The sequence below is a fragment of a genome, unplaced genomic scaffold, assembly GCF_019419815.1.
Source record: "Pyrus x bretschneideri cultivar Hongxiangsu unplaced genomic scaffold, Pyrus_bretschneideri_v1 Contig1, whole genome shotgun sequence".
Classification (NCBI taxonomy): domain Eukaryota; kingdom Viridiplantae; phylum Streptophyta; class Magnoliopsida; order Rosales; family Rosaceae; genus Pyrus; species Pyrus x bretschneideri.
In genome coordinates, this window is record NW_025999390.1 from 9,198,961 (window position 1) to 9,215,904 (window position 16,944).

General features: G+C 39.9%; 3 protein-coding genes across 4 annotated transcripts; all 3 read left to right on the forward strand.

Moving 5' to 3' along the window:
* Positions 1–4,691: 4,691 nt before the first annotated feature.
* On the forward strand, positions 4,692–5,768 carry LOC125477280 (APO protein 2, chloroplastic-like). Its single transcript, XM_048584232.1, has one exon. It carries the CDS (start codon positions 4,920–4,922, stop codon positions 5,706–5,708), a length of 789 nt encoding a protein of 262 aa, XP_048440189.1. The 5' UTR covers positions 4,692–4,919; the 3' UTR covers positions 5,709–5,768.
* A 2,049-nt stretch (positions 5,769–7,817) lies between these two features.
* LOC103949063 (1-acyl-sn-glycerol-3-phosphate acyltransferase BAT2, chloroplastic) lies at positions 7,818–11,286 on the forward strand. The gene is given in 8 exon segments (XM_048584236.1): positions 7,818–8,108; positions 8,204–8,247; positions 8,945–9,017; positions 9,133–9,321; positions 9,412–9,834; positions 9,902–10,002; positions 10,243–10,544; positions 10,920–11,286. Coding segments are annotated over 7 exon segments (1,083 nt in total). The 5' UTR covers positions 7,818–8,071; the 3' UTR covers positions 10,459–10,544; positions 10,920–11,286.
* Positions 11,287–12,170: 884 nt separating this feature from the next.
* Positions 12,171–16,841, forward strand: LOC103949065 (probable cyclic nucleotide-gated ion channel 5). 2 transcript variants are annotated; one of them, XM_009360159.3, is made up of 8 exons: positions 12,171–12,365; positions 13,090–13,180; positions 13,713–14,286; positions 14,481–14,693; positions 14,934–15,238; positions 15,398–15,509; positions 15,608–15,844; positions 15,961–16,841. In XM_009360159.3, the coding sequence occupies exons 2-8, from the start codon at positions 13,119–13,121 to the stop codon at positions 16,657–16,659; spliced, it is 2,202 nt and encodes a 733-aa protein (XP_009358434.2). In that variant the 5' UTR covers positions 12,171–12,365; positions 13,090–13,118; the 3' UTR covers positions 16,660–16,841. The 2 variants fall into 2 exon arrangements, with proteins under 2 accessions (XP_009358434.2, XP_009358435.2); XM_009360160.3 differs by lacking the exon at positions 12,171–12,365 and adding an exon at positions 12,383–12,556.
* The last annotated feature ends 103 nt before the right edge of the window (positions 16,842–16,944 follow it).

Here is a 16,944-nt window from a genome sequence, read left to right on the forward strand (position 1 = left end):
CACATATCTCGGCGTACGCCATGCATCCAGGAGCTACTAAAATGTATCATACCATTCGACCATTCTACTATTGGGCGGGTATGAAAAGGGAGATAGCCGAGTATGTAAGCAGGTGTGCTGTTTGTCAGCAGGTTAAAGCAGAAAGAAAGAAGCCGTTTGGGCTGTTGCAGCCGCTTCCTGTTCCAGAATGGAAATGGGAAAATATCACCATGGATTTTGTGTACAAGCTCCCGCGTACACATAACGGCTTTGACGGCATTTGGGTGATCGTTGATCGGCTCACTAAATCAGCACATTTTATTCCAGTGAGAGAGAAGTATTCTTTGAGCCGGTTAGCGGAATTATTCATTTCGAAGGTTGTAAAGTACCATGGTGTTCCTGTGAGTATTGTCTCGGATCGTGACCCACGGTTTACATCGAAGTTTTGGGTAGCTTTTCAAGAAGCTTTGGGTACGAGACTACTTTACAGTACAGCATATCATCCACAGACGGACGGACAGTCAGAGAGGACTATTCAGACCTTAGAAGATATGCTGCGAGCTTCGGTGCTAGAGTTCAGTGATGCTTGGCACCAACGGTTAGATTTGATGGAATTTGCTTACAACAACAGTTTCCATTCGAGCATTGGTATGGCGCCATTTGAAGCCTTGTATGGAAAAGCTTGTCGTACACCGTTGTGTTGGTCAGAGGTTGGAGAAAGAGCCTTGGTAGGTCCTGAGATTATTGAGGAGACTACTCAGAATATTCAGGTAATTAGGTCAAACCTGAAAGTAGCTCAGGACAGGCAGAAAAGTTTAGCAGATCGACATGCTACGAACAGAGTGTATGAAGTCGGAGATTGGGTATTTCTGAAACTTTCACCGTGGAAGGGTGTTGTACGGTTTGGAAAGAAGGGGAAGTTGAGTCCCAGATATATCGGACCATACATGGTCACAGAACGAGTTGGTGAAGTAGCTTACAGATTGGAGTTGCCTCCAGAGCTAGCTAGAGTGCACAACGTTTTCCACGTGTCTATGCTCCGACATTATGTTGCTGATCCGTCGCATGTGATACCTCCCCAACCTCTGGAGATTAATCTAGACTTGACGTATGACGAGGAACCATTAACGATCTTAGATTGGAAAGAGAAGGTTCTGAGGAACAAGACGGTGAACTTAGTGAAAGTCTTGTGGAGGAATCATTCTGTAGAAGAAGCTACATGGGAGACAGAAAATCGAATGAGGGATAGATATCCTAGATTGTTCTTCGACTACTAGGGGTTATATTTGGTTGTTTTGAATTTCGGGACGAAATTCTATTAAGGTGGGTAGGTTGTGACATCCCGTCCCGAAACAAATAAAACGTACGTGTGAAACTACCATTTTACCCCTAGTCCGTTGTAAGTACGTTTAGTGTAGTTTCGGGTAGTGTGGGAATGTGTGAGACACACACACACCCTGTCATCATTTCTTCCTTTTCCTTTTCCTCAAATCCCTCATCTCTGTCTTCTTTTCTGTCTCTTTGTCTCTCTCTCTCCCCGAGCTCATCTTCTTCCTCATCTTCTTCTCTCTTCAAACACACGGACACACACACACACATACAATCAAACCTTCACAAATCAAGAAACAAATTACACCATCGAACTCGTGAAGTCGAGAGGAGCACAACCATACCATTTTCAGGTGAGGAATCTTACGTTTTCACGTCGATTCGACGAACTCCGTTTCGAGCACTATTCATGCAAATTTAATCTAGCATGTTTTTGAACTTTATAAGCTTGTAGATGTGTTAATGAGGTCTCAAGGAGCTTGGGAATGCTTCGTTGGGTGAATTTGGACGTCGGGAAGGCCTAGTTCCAAAGTTGGCCGAACTTAGATCGTTGTTGCAGGTGAGATTCCTTGATTTTTAGGCCTTAAAAGTAGTCTAACGTGATTCTACTAGTCCTAAGCTTCATTTTGGTATAAAGAACGTGAAAAATGGTTGAAAAACGAGTGAGAAAACGAAGTTTGAAGTTTTTCCAGTTTTCCGGCGACGGCGCCGGCTCGCCGGAGAGGACAGGGGAATATTCCGTTAAGTTTTAACGGAATATTCCAATAGGACTAACGGCGTCAGTCAACGGAATATTCCGTCAGTCAACGGAATATTCCGTCGGTGTGCAGTGCACGTGACCGCGCGTGGGGGCGCGTGGGTCCGTGCGTGATCAGGCGCGTGGGGGCGCGTGCGTGGTCCAAAAATTATTTTAAAAATATGGTTGTGATCGTGAGGTTGTGTAGATCACGTTAGTATATTCATTTGTCCATTTTGAGCAATGTATGAGAAATTATTACGAAGAGTTGGTTATGTGCTTTGAAATTGACGTTTCCGTAGCTTTTTCGCTTATAGGTGATACGTACTCCGAGGACGAGCGTATTCACTCGAGGCAGGGGGGCTACGACCCTTCCACTTATCAGTGAGTGGGCTTTTGTTTTCCGTATATACCTATATACGTTTATATTCCCAGAAATTTATTATAAAAGGTTAATTGATTTATGGCATGCATATTATTATTATCGTTTATGCATCATCATATGCATTGGTAACGGCATACATTTATATATTTGTATTTGGTGCTGTGGACGCGCAGGTAAGTGCCAGGTAAGTGGTTTCATGTTGTTATACAGTTATAGTTTGAGATGTTTAGAGAGCTCATTATCTGCACCCCGGTGTCAGTGCTCCCGCCCGTGGCCAGGGCATAACCTTCACGTGTATGTTCACCTCCCGCACCACACGCTCAGCTTGGATCCAGGTCAGGTGCAAAGCCTGTCGTACAGACCACATTAGGTGGTTCCGACTCGTAGGTGACCCGCGATTCGTCGCACAGCTTCACGTGATCGTAGCACTAGAGCGTATATATATTACACCTAGCCTGTCGTACAGACCACATTAGGTGGTTCCGACTCGTGTGCAGATTTAGTTAATGAGATGAGATTGGAGCTCTATAGGCTGCCGTACAGGTCACGTTAGGTGACTCCCGGCTGCTAGATTATAGGTTATTGAAATGTGTTATGCTTGAATATTTACGTTTATTATGAGATTCTGATGTGATATATTCTCGAGCATGAATGGCATATATTGGAACACATCTGGCATATCTATACATACGTATATACTTTCACTTTCTGGGATGTATACAGGTTTTACGGCGAGGGGTTAGAATATGTTTTGTTAAAGAGTTTTCAAAGAGCTTTGTTTTTGCCCACTCACGCTTTTGTTTTACGCCCCTCCAGGTTCTAGTTGCTTAGCAGTTGCGGTGGTCTTCCCAGAGGGCGTCCCGGCATTTCTGACAGATACTCACCAATGTAGGGTCACCTTCGGGTGTATTATTGTCGTAGTATTCTCTTTGGACTGTTGTAGTCTCGCTCTGAACTTGGTGTCTCACGTACGCTAGTACTTGTCTTAGTACTTTGTATGCTAGTTTTTAATTTATTCGTACTTTTATATTACTTTACTTAGCTTCCGCACGTGCACATGGTTACGTCACCTCTGAGTGACGGCCAGCACGCCCTGATCTCGGTCGGGGTGTGTCAATTTCAAATCTCAAGGACCAAAGTAATGTGTTATGCAAATCTAAATGACCATTTTGGTTAGAAAACCAAATTCTTTGGTGCTCGATTTAACTGTTAGATTTAAATTTTTGCTAGACGACTTTTTGGCGGTATAAAACTTATCATGTGTTATGTTTGGACAAGAGATTTTCATAATGTTATGTTTGGACGAGAGCCTTTTAAGTTTCTAACTACTCAAGAACTTTAGGCTGATTTAAGTTACATTACATAACACCACCAATGAACTACTCGAGCAATATAAGAGTACTCCTCAAATGTTTATTGTGCATTATTTTTGCTTGTTAATTGAATTTTACCAATTATAATTAAATACTATGCATACAATGACTGAATGACCCAGGCTATTAGATACCGGAGTACTAGTGCCTTTTGTTCATAATTGGCATACAAAATCATTGATTCATTTACCTTGTAAAACAAGCAATCCAAGGGTATCACTTTCTTACCGGACAAGTCCTTTCATATTCTTAATTATTCGAGTTCATAGAAAAAGATAATCGTATTTGGCTACAAAAGGACTGATAAACATTTTAACTAACTGACATAACCTACGTCTGCTTGAAAAGACGTTTCTTGATTCTTCACTTGATTTTTATCCAAAATTGAAAAAGCGTTTCTTGATTCTTCCCTTGACTTTTATCCAAAATTGAAAAGTTATACAACTCATCATAAATACATAATTGCAGTTTTATGATCAAGATTGAAATGTAATCACACTCCAGAAATCATAGAACAGAAGCAACAATGGCCTCCTCCAGAAATTTTCTTTGTCTGAAGCCAAACACATTCTGGTCGGAGATGAGGACATTTCTTGGAACGTTGATTCTGCCAAAGCCTTGACTCAGTGGGCTGGGCATAGACGATTCAGAATGTTCACAGTAAGTTCTCACATTTCAATCTCCATCACCCTTATTTTCATATCTACTTAAAATGAAAATATCAATGTAGCGCTACTTTAAGTCAGTCACTTACTTTTACGCTTTTAAACGTTCTTACTCAATAATGTACTCTGATTGCATGCTAAAATCTGCTTATTTTCTTTTATTTTTGCTTAATGATATTAAAAACTGAAAATGAAATAGTTATAAAACGATAGTAAGTGTGACATTTTTGTTTTGGTGCCTGCAGAATGGAAAAAGGAGCAAGGGAGGGACTCCGTGGTGCAAGTGACAAAGGAAGCCTATGAGACCTGCGACACTTCAAAGCCAATCAAAGCAGACGTGGAGGGGATCACGTTGGACAAGTCAGGACCATTCTGCTTCATCAGTGGTGTTAAGGAGCACTGGGACAAAGGCTTAAAGCTCACGGTGGTGGTTCTGTCTGAAAAGCGAAAGTATGGTTTGGATTCTCCGTCGCCTGCTCCAGCTGCAGCTCCGTCAGGTAACGCTGCTGCTTGTGGTTTCAGTTGATGACATATTCTTGCCGGTTGAAGCTTTCCACCTCTATGATCGACTTGGAAGACGTATTCCTCATGAAGAGAGATTCTCAACTCCTAGAGTTCCAGCAATAGTTGAGCTCTGCATCCAGGCTGGGGTTGATGTCCCGGAATATCCCACTACAAGGAAAAGAAAGCCAATCATCCGAATTTCGAAGAGTGAATTTGTTGATGTAGATGAAAGTGAGCTACCAGACAGTGAAGAACCCAAGAGACCAGTTTTGGCTGAAATATCGGATTCGGAGGTAGTAGCCCCCTCTAATGAAGAAGAAACAACCTTGCTTGCTGAGGAAACACTACGAGCATGGGAGCAAATGATGAGAGGAGCCAAGAGGCTGATGAAGATGTATCTGGTGAGGGTTTGCGGGTATTTCCCTGAGGTGCATGTCGGTCCTAGCGGGCACAAGGCTCAGAACTGTGGGGCCTTCAAACACCAACAACGAAATGGGCAGCATGGCTGTCAGGCGGCCGTGCTCAATGACTTGATACCACCAAGATATGTGTGGCATGTTCCAGATGTGAATGGACCGCCATTGGAGCGGGAGCTCAGGAACTTCTATGGGCAAGCCCCTGCGGTTGTCGAAATGTGCATTCATGCGGGAGCTGCCGTTCCAGAGGAATACAGACCAACCATGAGGTTGGATGTCGGGATTCCCTCCACTATTAAAGAAGCTGAAATGGTAGTTTGATGAGATGAATATCGAAAGAAGGAAAACTTCTTGCAGATGATTAGTTTGTACCATCTTACTTTGCTTTTTCATCCCAAACGAACGAAAATACAGTGGCTCACCCTTCTACTTTTACCGAAGGAAATCTGACAAAATGTAATAATTCACCGTCTTAACATGTGGTTTGAACAAAAAGCTTGTATTTAAGCTTCAAAGCTCTTATATACATTAGTTGATACCGCTTTTGATCTCTTTGTATGGGCTCGAATAAGTTCTCTTTTCCGGTAGATGTGTAATCTATGTAAAGATAGAGGATATTAAAACCCTCCTTTGTCAAATCTTGCAGTTTTTCGGCAGTGCAGCATTGTTTCTGGTTGATTGTTTCTTTGTATTTACAGTTTGTTGCTACTGGTGTGTGCTTGCTCGGTGTCTTGGTTCTCTCGGTTTGCTGCATACAGCGGCCTTGAAGCTTTTTTCTCTATATTTGTCGGGGTTTTTTATTTGCCTCCCAGCTTCCGTTGGGGTCAAATTTCTGGGATTCTCATATGGCTGCTGTGTTCCTCTATCATCTATGCTACCATGCAGGTTAATTATCAATTGTTCTGTCTAGTTTAGTGTTTTGTTGTGCTTTGATCCCTCGAGTCTTGACTCTTGATGACTCATAGGTCCCCTTACCGGAAATCCGACGGCGCGCAGGAGAGGGGTGCAAGTGCAAACACCCCTTTTCTTGGCTATCCTACTTTCAGGGAAGAAGGTTGAAAGGTGAGGGAAATGTTTCATTTTAATCTGATGGAAGGGTCAATTAGTTGACCCTTAAAAAGTGATTAAGGGGTAATTAAAACCACACAAATAGAACACTCCTATTACCGTTGCTTGAAAAACGGTTAAACACCCTATCTTGTTACACATGTGTGCATTCTATTTCTTTCAGGTTCCCACTTTCTTCTGCCTACAAGCATTGCATTCAGACAGATATAGTTGAAGATAAACGAAGAGAGACAAAGAAATCCCGGGACAACAGAGTCTTTGTTTGAACGAGGGAGACGAAAGCTAGAGGAAAATCGAAGCCATGGCACACCAAATGAAGGGTCATTCCCCGGCGCAGCATTCACCGGAGATACTCCATCAGACGAAGAACGCGCCCTTCTGCCCGATGAAAATGGCGATCGGAGGCTTTGCCGTAGTTGTCACCATCGGTTACTTCACCTTGTACAGCAAGAAGAAGCCGGAGGCAACTGCATTAGACGTTGCCAAAGTTATCACCGGAACCGCCCATCAAGACAGCACTCACCCCCGCAAATAGATTACTACTTCTCACTTCCCTAACAATCAACTCCCAACAAAAAGATTTAGATTGGGGTTCTCTGTTATTTTTTTTCGTCTTTTTTTTTTATTTTTTTTAATGTAACGCTATATATGTGACTAGCTAAGAACAAATAAGGTGTTGCAGGTTCCAAGCCTTCAAGGTCATGTTCTTCTTGTAACCGTGTATTGACGTGCACAAGAAAATACTAGCAGCTGTTTGTTTTATTGGTCTTGTTGTGTAATATCGATTTTGAACTTGATCTACCACGAAATATTTAGAATCAATTATCTCATAGCATGTACCGAGATCTATGGCTGGATTCAATGATCATAAATTTGAATTAGTAATTTGCTCAAAGCACACTCTAAGCAACACAGACGGCATTCTTCGGTTTGGATGACTCAACTGCATGGCCGTCTAGCCGAGACACATCAGGTGTGACCTTATGAGCTAGCCCCACATGTTAACAATTAATGGAGAAGTCTGTTTTAGCCGAATATGTGTATAGAGAGTTTTGTTTTAGCATAATATATGCGGTTCACGTGTTAATAATTAACAAAAAATTGACGGAATTTTTAATTTAGTACATAAATCCTAACAAACTTTACCAGATAGGCTTAAATCCTAATTTTTTGACCACATAAGCTATCTTCCAACTACCTGTCTTAGGCATGGGGTAAAAAATACAAGAGTTAGGATTGGGTTAGATGTTTTTATATTTAAAATCAAACAATCATGTGGTCCGGCCATCCGCACCTAGCCCAATCATAGTCGAAGTTTTCGTAATCAGCCCTCAGCAGCCCGACCAAAAATTCTCATGGAACATAGTTATTACCAAATGAGCTAAAGAGATAAAAAAAGAACGCGTGTGGTGTCATTGGCGGTCTCACCCTCTCACAAACACAAAACATCCGAACTCCGATACATCCAACGAATTAAGTAACAGGATAAGCGATATGCCTTGAATTTCTCAGTCCTGCATGACTCATGTGCTCCCCAGAGTACAAACCCTAACCCGCAAAAATTCACTGAAGAAAAGAAAGATCAAACTCTCCAAAAATCCGTTCTTTGAATCTCCATGGAAGTTGCTTTTCAACCTTCCCCTGCAATTATTTGTAATTACCATCTTTATCTATCTGGGTTTTTTTTTGTTTTTTTTTAATAAAGTTAAAAACTTGAGCTAACATCTATGGTTTCTTCAACGTATCAGGTCAAAGGCAATCGAGGTTTCCGTCAAAGTCATCTTTGTTGCCGGTAATTCTTTTATTTCAGAATTCATCCCCTTTTTCTCTAGCTATTTTCTTTGATTCCCGTCGTTTTTTACGGGAAAATATAAATTTGTAACCTTTAATTATGTTGGGAAATTATTAACTTGATGATTCCACAATTTCGTGAGATAAAAATTTTAATCTATAATTATGTTCGGAATTAGTAGTTTGATGATTCGATAGGCGTCCTTTTAATCAGAATTTTGTATGAAGAAAATGGTGCTCACGAGTGCGGTTAAGGAACTAGCTGAAAATTTTGAGATAGTATAATGACAATCTAATTTTTGCAATTAAGCATGCCTTGTCGCTACTAATCGTTGGATTCAACATTTAGGTGATTGTACGCAAATAGGGTGAATGTGCTTCAAGGTTAGCCGTGTATAAAATGTGCATTTGAATTATCTGCATTTAACACGCCAGTGCAGCACGCTAGACTTTCCCTCATCACAACTGTAGAATTAGCCATTGGTAAGCATTCCTTTAGGGCATTCATCCAATGTGGAATCTCTAGTGTCTACCGTACTTGAAAAGTCTTCCTTTTTGTTTTGTTTATTAATCCTGTAGGTAGTATTGCAAGCTATCGACTTCATTAAGCACAAAAGTGTGAAGCAGCACAAACCCATCCTGACCCTGTCCCATTTATTTATGTTGTAACTGCTATGACATTTTTATTTGTAATGCAGCTGTTTGCTTATAAGGGACTTTCTATTGGGTGCTCTCCTCGCAGATGGCCCATTTCGAGAAATTTAAGCCATTGTAAGTATAGGCTATCTCAGTATAATATGTCATGAGTGATGCTGGCTTATAAGCAATGTACCTTTATGCGTGAATGGACTATAATATCTCATGCCTCTTTGTTTTCCTTCCTCAGCGGCTCATCATAGTGTTTTATGCATTCAAAGGAAACATGGTAGCATATCGTGGTGTGACTTTGATGCAAAAGAGGAGTTTGGAAGACCGCATTGTAATATTAGATTGCATGACCAAAATCGGTTGTCCAGGTATACAGTTGTACAATCTGCTGAAGCTGGAACCTGTGATGCTGGCTATCCATTACCAGGTTTCTCTAACCAGTGATTTTCTGTTGTTTCCTCCTTTCTTTAGCAGCCTTATAAATCTGACTGACATCCATTCTTATTTTCAAGTGCAGAAGTAAGTATGGTCTCAAGAGTTAGGGGAATTGGCTTTTGTGCCATTACTGCTTTCAATGCCATTTATCTCTTTGTGCTGATGCTGATAGTCCATCCTCTTGTGCTGTTATTGGATCGATACAAAAGAAAAGCTCATATTTTTATTGCCAAAATTTGGGCCACTGCTACGATTACACCATTTGTTAGGATAAAGTACGAGGGACTGGAGAATTTGCCTCCGCCTGATGCTCCTGCTGTGTATGTTTCCAACCACCAGAGCTTTTTAGACATCTATGTTCTTTTCACAATTGGGAGACCCTTTAAGTTTATCAGCAAGACCAGCATATTTCTCTATCCCATTATTGGGTGGGCCATGTTTCTGATGGGTGTAATTCCTTTAAAGCGCATGGACAGAAAAAGCCAATTGGTATGCCAATTCCTTTGTTCCATCTAAATATGTTGATCATTATCTAAACAATGGTTTTAATGTATGATTGCTTCTGTATATAGGAATGCTTAAGAGTTGCGTAGATCTTATCAAGAAGGGGGCCTCTGTCTTTTTCTTCCCTGAGGGAACACGCAGCAAAGATGGAAAATTAGGTGCTTTCAAGGTGAGATCTTTTAGGATTCTTTGTTCTTTTGGATGGTTATGTAAAATTGTAAGTAACCAGACTGGAACTTGCAGTTGTTGGTTACGGAGGCATATAATGGACAATTGATTTAGTTAGTTTGATCTCATCCATAGTTTTTGTTGCACCATTTGTATAATTTATTTCCTAAGAGGCTCTTTCCCCGCTTCTCCTCTGAAGATATATTGGGAGTTACAGTTTCCTCTTGTTGTTGACATGCAGAGAGGGGCCTTCAGTCTTGCAGCAAAAACCAAGGTACCAGTAGTTCCAATTACCCTTATAGGAACCGGAAGGATCATGCCTCCGGGAAGGGAGACTATCTTGAATACTGGAGCTGTTAAAGTTGTTATTCATAAACCTATAGAAGGAAATGATACAGAAGTACTGTGTAGGGAAAGCAGAAACATAATCGCTAGTGCACTTGATCATCAAGGCTGAGCTGTCTACTGCCATTTGTTCTGTTTGGTTTCTATGATTTGATACTTGGTTCTTTTCGGTGGGAGTGAAGAAATATAGTCAGAAAGGTATGAATCATTTGTGGAATTGCCTCTTTGCTTGTTAATTGCTTCGATATTTAGTTATTTACTCATGAAAAAACTTATAAGATTCAATATAGACCATCTTTAAGTTTGATTGTCACCTGTATAGACTTAGCTGTGGTACAGAAAAAATCTGAAATTTACATGTGGATGGTTTCGTCTCGTGTTAAATTAATTTAGTCTTACACCTGATGCTGTTCGGGTTTGCTTGCTTCTAGATATTAAGTACATGCGTGGTCTCTTGTACATATTCGAACTCACATTCTACCATGCTCCGATGTATGGGATAACCTGTAACATAGTAGAAAATTCCTTGAACTAACATGTTTTTGGTACTCGTGTTTGCTGTCCCATTGTTAGGTTGTGGATAGCTGATGATACAGGGCAACAAAATCAAAGCTGAATCTGAGTTATCGTGCTTTTAACGTCTCATTGCCTGAGGCTGTCCGTCCCATTCCCATACTTTCAAACTTGCAAGCGCCGCCTACGGCAAACGTCTTCATCCCAGTAGACACACAGAAGCGGACGCTTGGCCGGACCCCAGGTTCCGGGAGTTTTTGACCAGCGTCGCCTTCAACTGTTTAGATAATAAAATGGAGACGAAGGCCATTTTTGTTTTGATCGTTGTTTTTTGTTTATTTTTTTTTGAAGAGAAATATCCTCTTCCCACGTTGAAAATCTCAGATGCCGATCCTTTGAGCTGGTTATAAATTAATTTTTATGGTAATTATGTTATTATATTGTAAAGCTTCAAATTTGGAGATATTTCGTGGATGCTGCTAAGACGAGACTACTTTCACATCTCACTTTCTAACGAGGAATAGATGCGCGTCGTCCTATTTATAGCTGTTGGATAAGTTTAAATTTTAAAATTCGTGTGGTAGATAAATTTTAAAATTTGAACTTATTCAATGATAATAAGTAAGGTGATAACAATCCATGTTAATCGATTTATTCACAATGACCGATTTTATTTTACTTTGCATCTTTGTCTGATCGAATGTAGTCGAATGTAGTCGCATCCATGCTTTCAGTACTTTAATCATTGTGAAATTCACAAGGCGAAAATTATAAAATTATTTTTGTGGGGGCTCATGTAGTCCCATGTGGGATTAGTTGTATTCTTGGCCGGAACAATGAACCTACTTGAAAAGATCATTTGGACAGGTTAATTTGGAAATAAACAGATATTATTGTTAATTAAGTACATATAGTGGGTAGGTTAGGCCGATGTCTTATCCAAGTCATAAAAACTTATGAAGTTCGCACAACTTTTTTACAAAATTCAACACAATAGCAAATTAAGCAAAAATATGTGGCAATAATGACATGTAGCGATAAAAGGTAGAAAACATTATAAAAATAAAAAATATATTTGCAAATAGTAATTGTCATTGTTTTTATCTGCTTTTCTTTCAAACAATGAACTTACAAGAAGATAATTACAGTTTAAAGTGAATAGTAAGAGCAATTTTATGTACGCTTTTTTATTTTCAACTTTTTACTGCAAGATTTAAAAATTAAATTTCAGAAAGCAAAACGAAGTCCAAAATTCAAGAACAGTTAAAAAAAATTTCTCTATTCAATCCTAAAGAATCTTCAATTTTTGGGACTAAATCCATTAACGGCATTGACTTTCTTCGGTTTTTTCACCTTCTTCAATTTCGGTAAGAAGAGATATCTGAATTAGTCTCTCTCTCGGTGGTGACATCTCGACGCCCAGTTGTTGTTCCATATACCTGAATCTCTTTGTCCGTGGCTGGCGGCAACCAGCCGAATGAAAATCTAAGACCTCCTGCTTTTACTGTGAGTTGCTTCTCTCTCCCTCTCTCTCTCTCCCAATCTCATACGCTTCGATCATTTCTGCAAAGATACGAATTCATATCATATGGGTTCTTCCCTTTATCGAGAAAAAATTGTCAAAATTTGAAACTACTGTAATTTTGATTGCACGTCTTAAGGGAAATGTCAGTTCTTCTTCCACGGTGCTCAATAAGGTTCGTTGCTTGTTTTTTTGTTGGGTTAATTTGCAGTGGTTTCTTAATTTATTGGTTTTTGAGGGGGATTCTTAATTAATTTGGTCAACGTCAGGAAACAGTAGGTTTTCGAGGATCAAGTGATTGTTCTTGGTGATTAAGCTGATAAAAATGGATAAAAGTTTAAGTAGATGTTTACTCATACTGCTTTAGACTGCTTAGTTATGCACTGTTGACTATCTAGGGATCTGAGTTGTATAATTTGAGGATATATAGCAATGGATGCCGATTTGTTTGCTATAAGAAGACCAAACTTACCATTTTTTGGTTACATCAAATCGTAAACATTCGTTTACTATAAATCGGGTTGTTATCTTTTCAACACTATTAGCTTATGGAATTTTGGTTGAGCATTTGGTGGAAAAATGTTATTGGAACCTGGGGATTGTTTTAGATTCATACTTCCTTTCCGGTTGGTGTTTATAAGCCACTTAGAACTGAGTATGATGATTTTGATGTTCATTGCGAATTTGGATGTTCATTTTGGTATGCAGGTGACGTTGATGTGTTTAATTGAGTAAAGATGTTGGATTGTGGTTACAACAAGTCACAGTACGTGGGAGGCCAGAGAGACAAGTTTGTGAGGTACCAAATATAATATTTCTTTGTCAAATTTTGCAAATTTTTTTTCCGGAGAATCGTTGCCAAATGTAAAGATCTGGTTCTAGTGATTCACAACGATCTGTTACATGTTTGTATGACTAGTTGAGATGTCACGTCTGCTTAAATTTTAGGAAGTATGTAGTCTCAAAGTCCAATAAATAGTTTAGCAATTTGCCTTAATGATAAATATGTTTGGAATTTCATTTTTCTTTTCAAGGAGGTTCTTTTCTTCTTCTAAATATTAGTTGGCACAAAACCAAGGGCAGTGGCGTTCTAGGATTCATACAGCCGACCCCACCTAGTGGGATAAGGCTTTGTTGTTTTTGTTGTATTCATGTTGCATTATGTATGAATTAGTGGGATAATTATTAGTTCCCGGTCAGTGCCTCATGCTTCCTTTTCTATGATGAAAGCTGAACGTATATGTTTCTAATAATGTTGAAACAAGATTTGGGTCATTTGGTAGAACGGCATCGAATGTTCTGCTTATTGGCAGTGTTTATTGATTTTCTAGGCTGGATGACTTGGACTCTAGATTGTCATCGCCTTCTGATTCTGGAGGGAGAAGATGTGGGTTTAATATTGAGGGACTAACCCGGACTGCTCCTGCAAGGGATACATCTTTTAAGAGAGGAATGAAAAAGGGGTCTGAAGGTCTTAAGTCAATCGGCCGATCACTTGGATTTGGGATTTCTCGTGCAGTGTTCCCTGAAGATCTTAAAGGGTCAGACAAGAAGATATATGATCCTCAGGACAAATTTCTCTTGTTGTGGAATAGATTTTTTGTCATCTCATGTATTCTGGCAGTGTCTGTGGACCCTCTGTTTTTCTATCTTCCAGTCATCAATAGTTCATCAAATTGTCTTGGTATAGATCGAAGGTTGGCTATCACAGCAACCACACTGCGGATGATTGTTGATGCTTTCTATCTTATTCACATGGCTCTCCAGTTTAGAACAGCTTACATTGCTCCATCATCTCGGGTTTTTGGAAGAGGTGAACTGGTGATTGATCCAGCACGAATAGCCAAGCGGTACTTACGAAGTTATTTCATCATTGATTTTCTTTCAGTGCTACCCCTACCACAGGTAAGAGTGTGTTTCCCTGAATTATTCCACATGGCTATACCGCTTTCCTATAGTTTTGGCTCTTATTTTGTTTTGTCTTTTCGTTTCTATGTATTTTGTAGTAGAAGATTTGAAAAATACGCTGAAAGGAAACTGTTAACTGTTAAGCCTATATTTTTTTTCTATGCAACACTAAAAGGCCATAATTTGTGCAGATTGTAGTTTGGAGGTTTCTTCAGAGGTCCAAAGGTTCAGATGTGCTTGCTACAAAACAGGCTTTGCTTTTCATAGTTTTATTTCAGTATATTCCCAGACTTTTTCGAGTCTATCCTTTGACTTCAGAACTGAAAAGAACAGCTGGCGTCTTTGCTGAAACTGCATGGGCAGGTGCTGCATACTATTTGCTATTATATATGCTCGCTAGTCATGTGAGTACCTATTTTGTTTCTACCCTTGCTGTTTTGTTCCTTGTTTGCTTGCTGTATGTTATTCATCTTTCTTTTTCTTTCTTTGCATATGAACATTTGATACAAATTATTTTCCATTGAATGTTATTGTTGTCATCAGACTCATCAAGTACTTATTTTTCTTTTGATTGTCATACATTAACATGGAAATTATACTTTTCTTTGCGAGCAATTATTATCCGTTGGATGATATCTTTGCAGATAGTTGGGGCATTCTGGTATTTGTTAGCTTTAGAACGCAATGATACATGCTGGCAGATGGCTTGTACTGATATTGGAAAACCATGTGATAAAACTCTCTTGTACTGCGGGAACCAAAACAATTTAGATAATGCAACTTGGTCCAATGTTACTGGAAACATCCTATCAAAATGCTCGGCAGATGACAATAATACCTACTTTGATTTTGGAATCTTTAATTCGGCTTTATCATCTGGGGTTGTTTCATCCAAGAAGTTCATTGTCAAGTACTGTTACTGTTTATGGTGGGGACTACAGAATTTAAGGTAATGATGTTGTCTGAAATAACCAATGTTCCTGATCCTAGTCATAAAGTTCAATCTATTTTATGTAGTGGTTTCACATAATGTTACAAAACCGTTGCGCCTCTTGCAGGCTTTAAAGTTTTCGCTTTTAACAGCATTTTGTCTGACTTCTTTATACAGTACGCTTGGTCAGGGTCTTGCAACCAGCACCTATCCTGGAGAGGTTATATTTTCCATATCACTGGCTATATTTGGACTTATCCTCTTCGCACTTTTGATAGGAAACATGCAGGTAAACTTGGAAGTAACAGTTGATGCTTGTAATGTAGCGTGAAAAGCAGAACATCATCTGATATCGCTAATATTCTCTGTGTTATGGTATTGTTACAGACCTATCTTCAGTCTCTTACTATTCGACTTGAGGAGATGAGGGTCAAAAGACGTGATTCAGAGCAGTGGATGCATCACCGCTTGCTCCCACAAGACCTTAGGGAACGCGTCAGGCGATATGATCAATATAAGTGGTTGGAAACACGCGGGGTGGACGAGCAGAGTTTGGTTCAGAGCCTACCAAAGGATCTCAGGAGAGATATTAAGCGGCACCTCTGTTTGGCATTAGTGAGGAGGGTATGATTAGTAATTCTTTTGTTCTTTGTGTTTCTTCTAGTGGTAATTGGTTTCATATACGTTGGTTGGTCCCACTGTGAATCATTAGATAAATTGCACTTTGCCGGTCATTGCAGGTTCCTTTGTTTGATAATATGGACGAGAGGTTGCTTGATGCCATTTGTGAGAGACTGAAACCAAGTTTATTCACAGAGAGTACTTACATAGTTCGGGAAGGAGATCCCGTCGATGAGATGCTTTTCATCATACGTGGTCGCCTTGAGAGTGTTACAACAGATGGTGGCAGGAGTGGGTTTTTTAACCGAAGTTTACTGAAAGAAGGTGATTTCTGTGGTGAGGAGCTTCTAACTTGGGCACTGGATCCCAAATCTGGTGCCAACCTCCCATCATCTACTCGGACAGTTAAGGCTTTAACTGAGGTTGAGGCCTTTGCACTTGTAGCTGAAGAGTTGAAATTTGTTGCCAGTCAGTTTAGGCGCCTTCACAGCAGACAGGTTCAGCACACCTTCCGTTTCTACTCACAACAATGGCGGACTTGGGCTGCTTGCTTTATCCAAGCAGCATGGCGTCGCTATTCCAAGAGGAAAATCTTGGAGCTTCGTCGTAAGGAAGAGGAAGCAGAAGCAGAAGCCTTGGGAGGTGCTCGCAGCAACGCTGGAGGTTCATATAGCATTGGTGCCACATTTTTAGCTTCTAGGTTTGCTGCAAATGCACTTCGTGGTGTCCACCGAAACAGGAATTTGAAGAGCGCTCGAGAATTAATCAAACTACAAAAGCCTCCGGAGCCCGATTTTAGCGCTGAAGGTGCTGATTGATTTGTGAGGCATTATATGACTGGATCAAAATACCGATCAGCGTCTATTTTCTAGGTTGTCACAAACAATGTAATATGTAGAAATACCAGCTTGGAACTTGAAGAAATGTTCAAATTGTATGTTTGATACACTTGTTTTCCATTAGGGATGGTTGGAAGATTATGCATTGCCTTTTATCTTTATTCACAGAACGATTTTGTGTTCACGGTTTGTACTTTTTAGTTTTTATCACAGAACAGATGAGCCAAATCTCCAAAGATTTGACAAGAAAATATAACAATACGC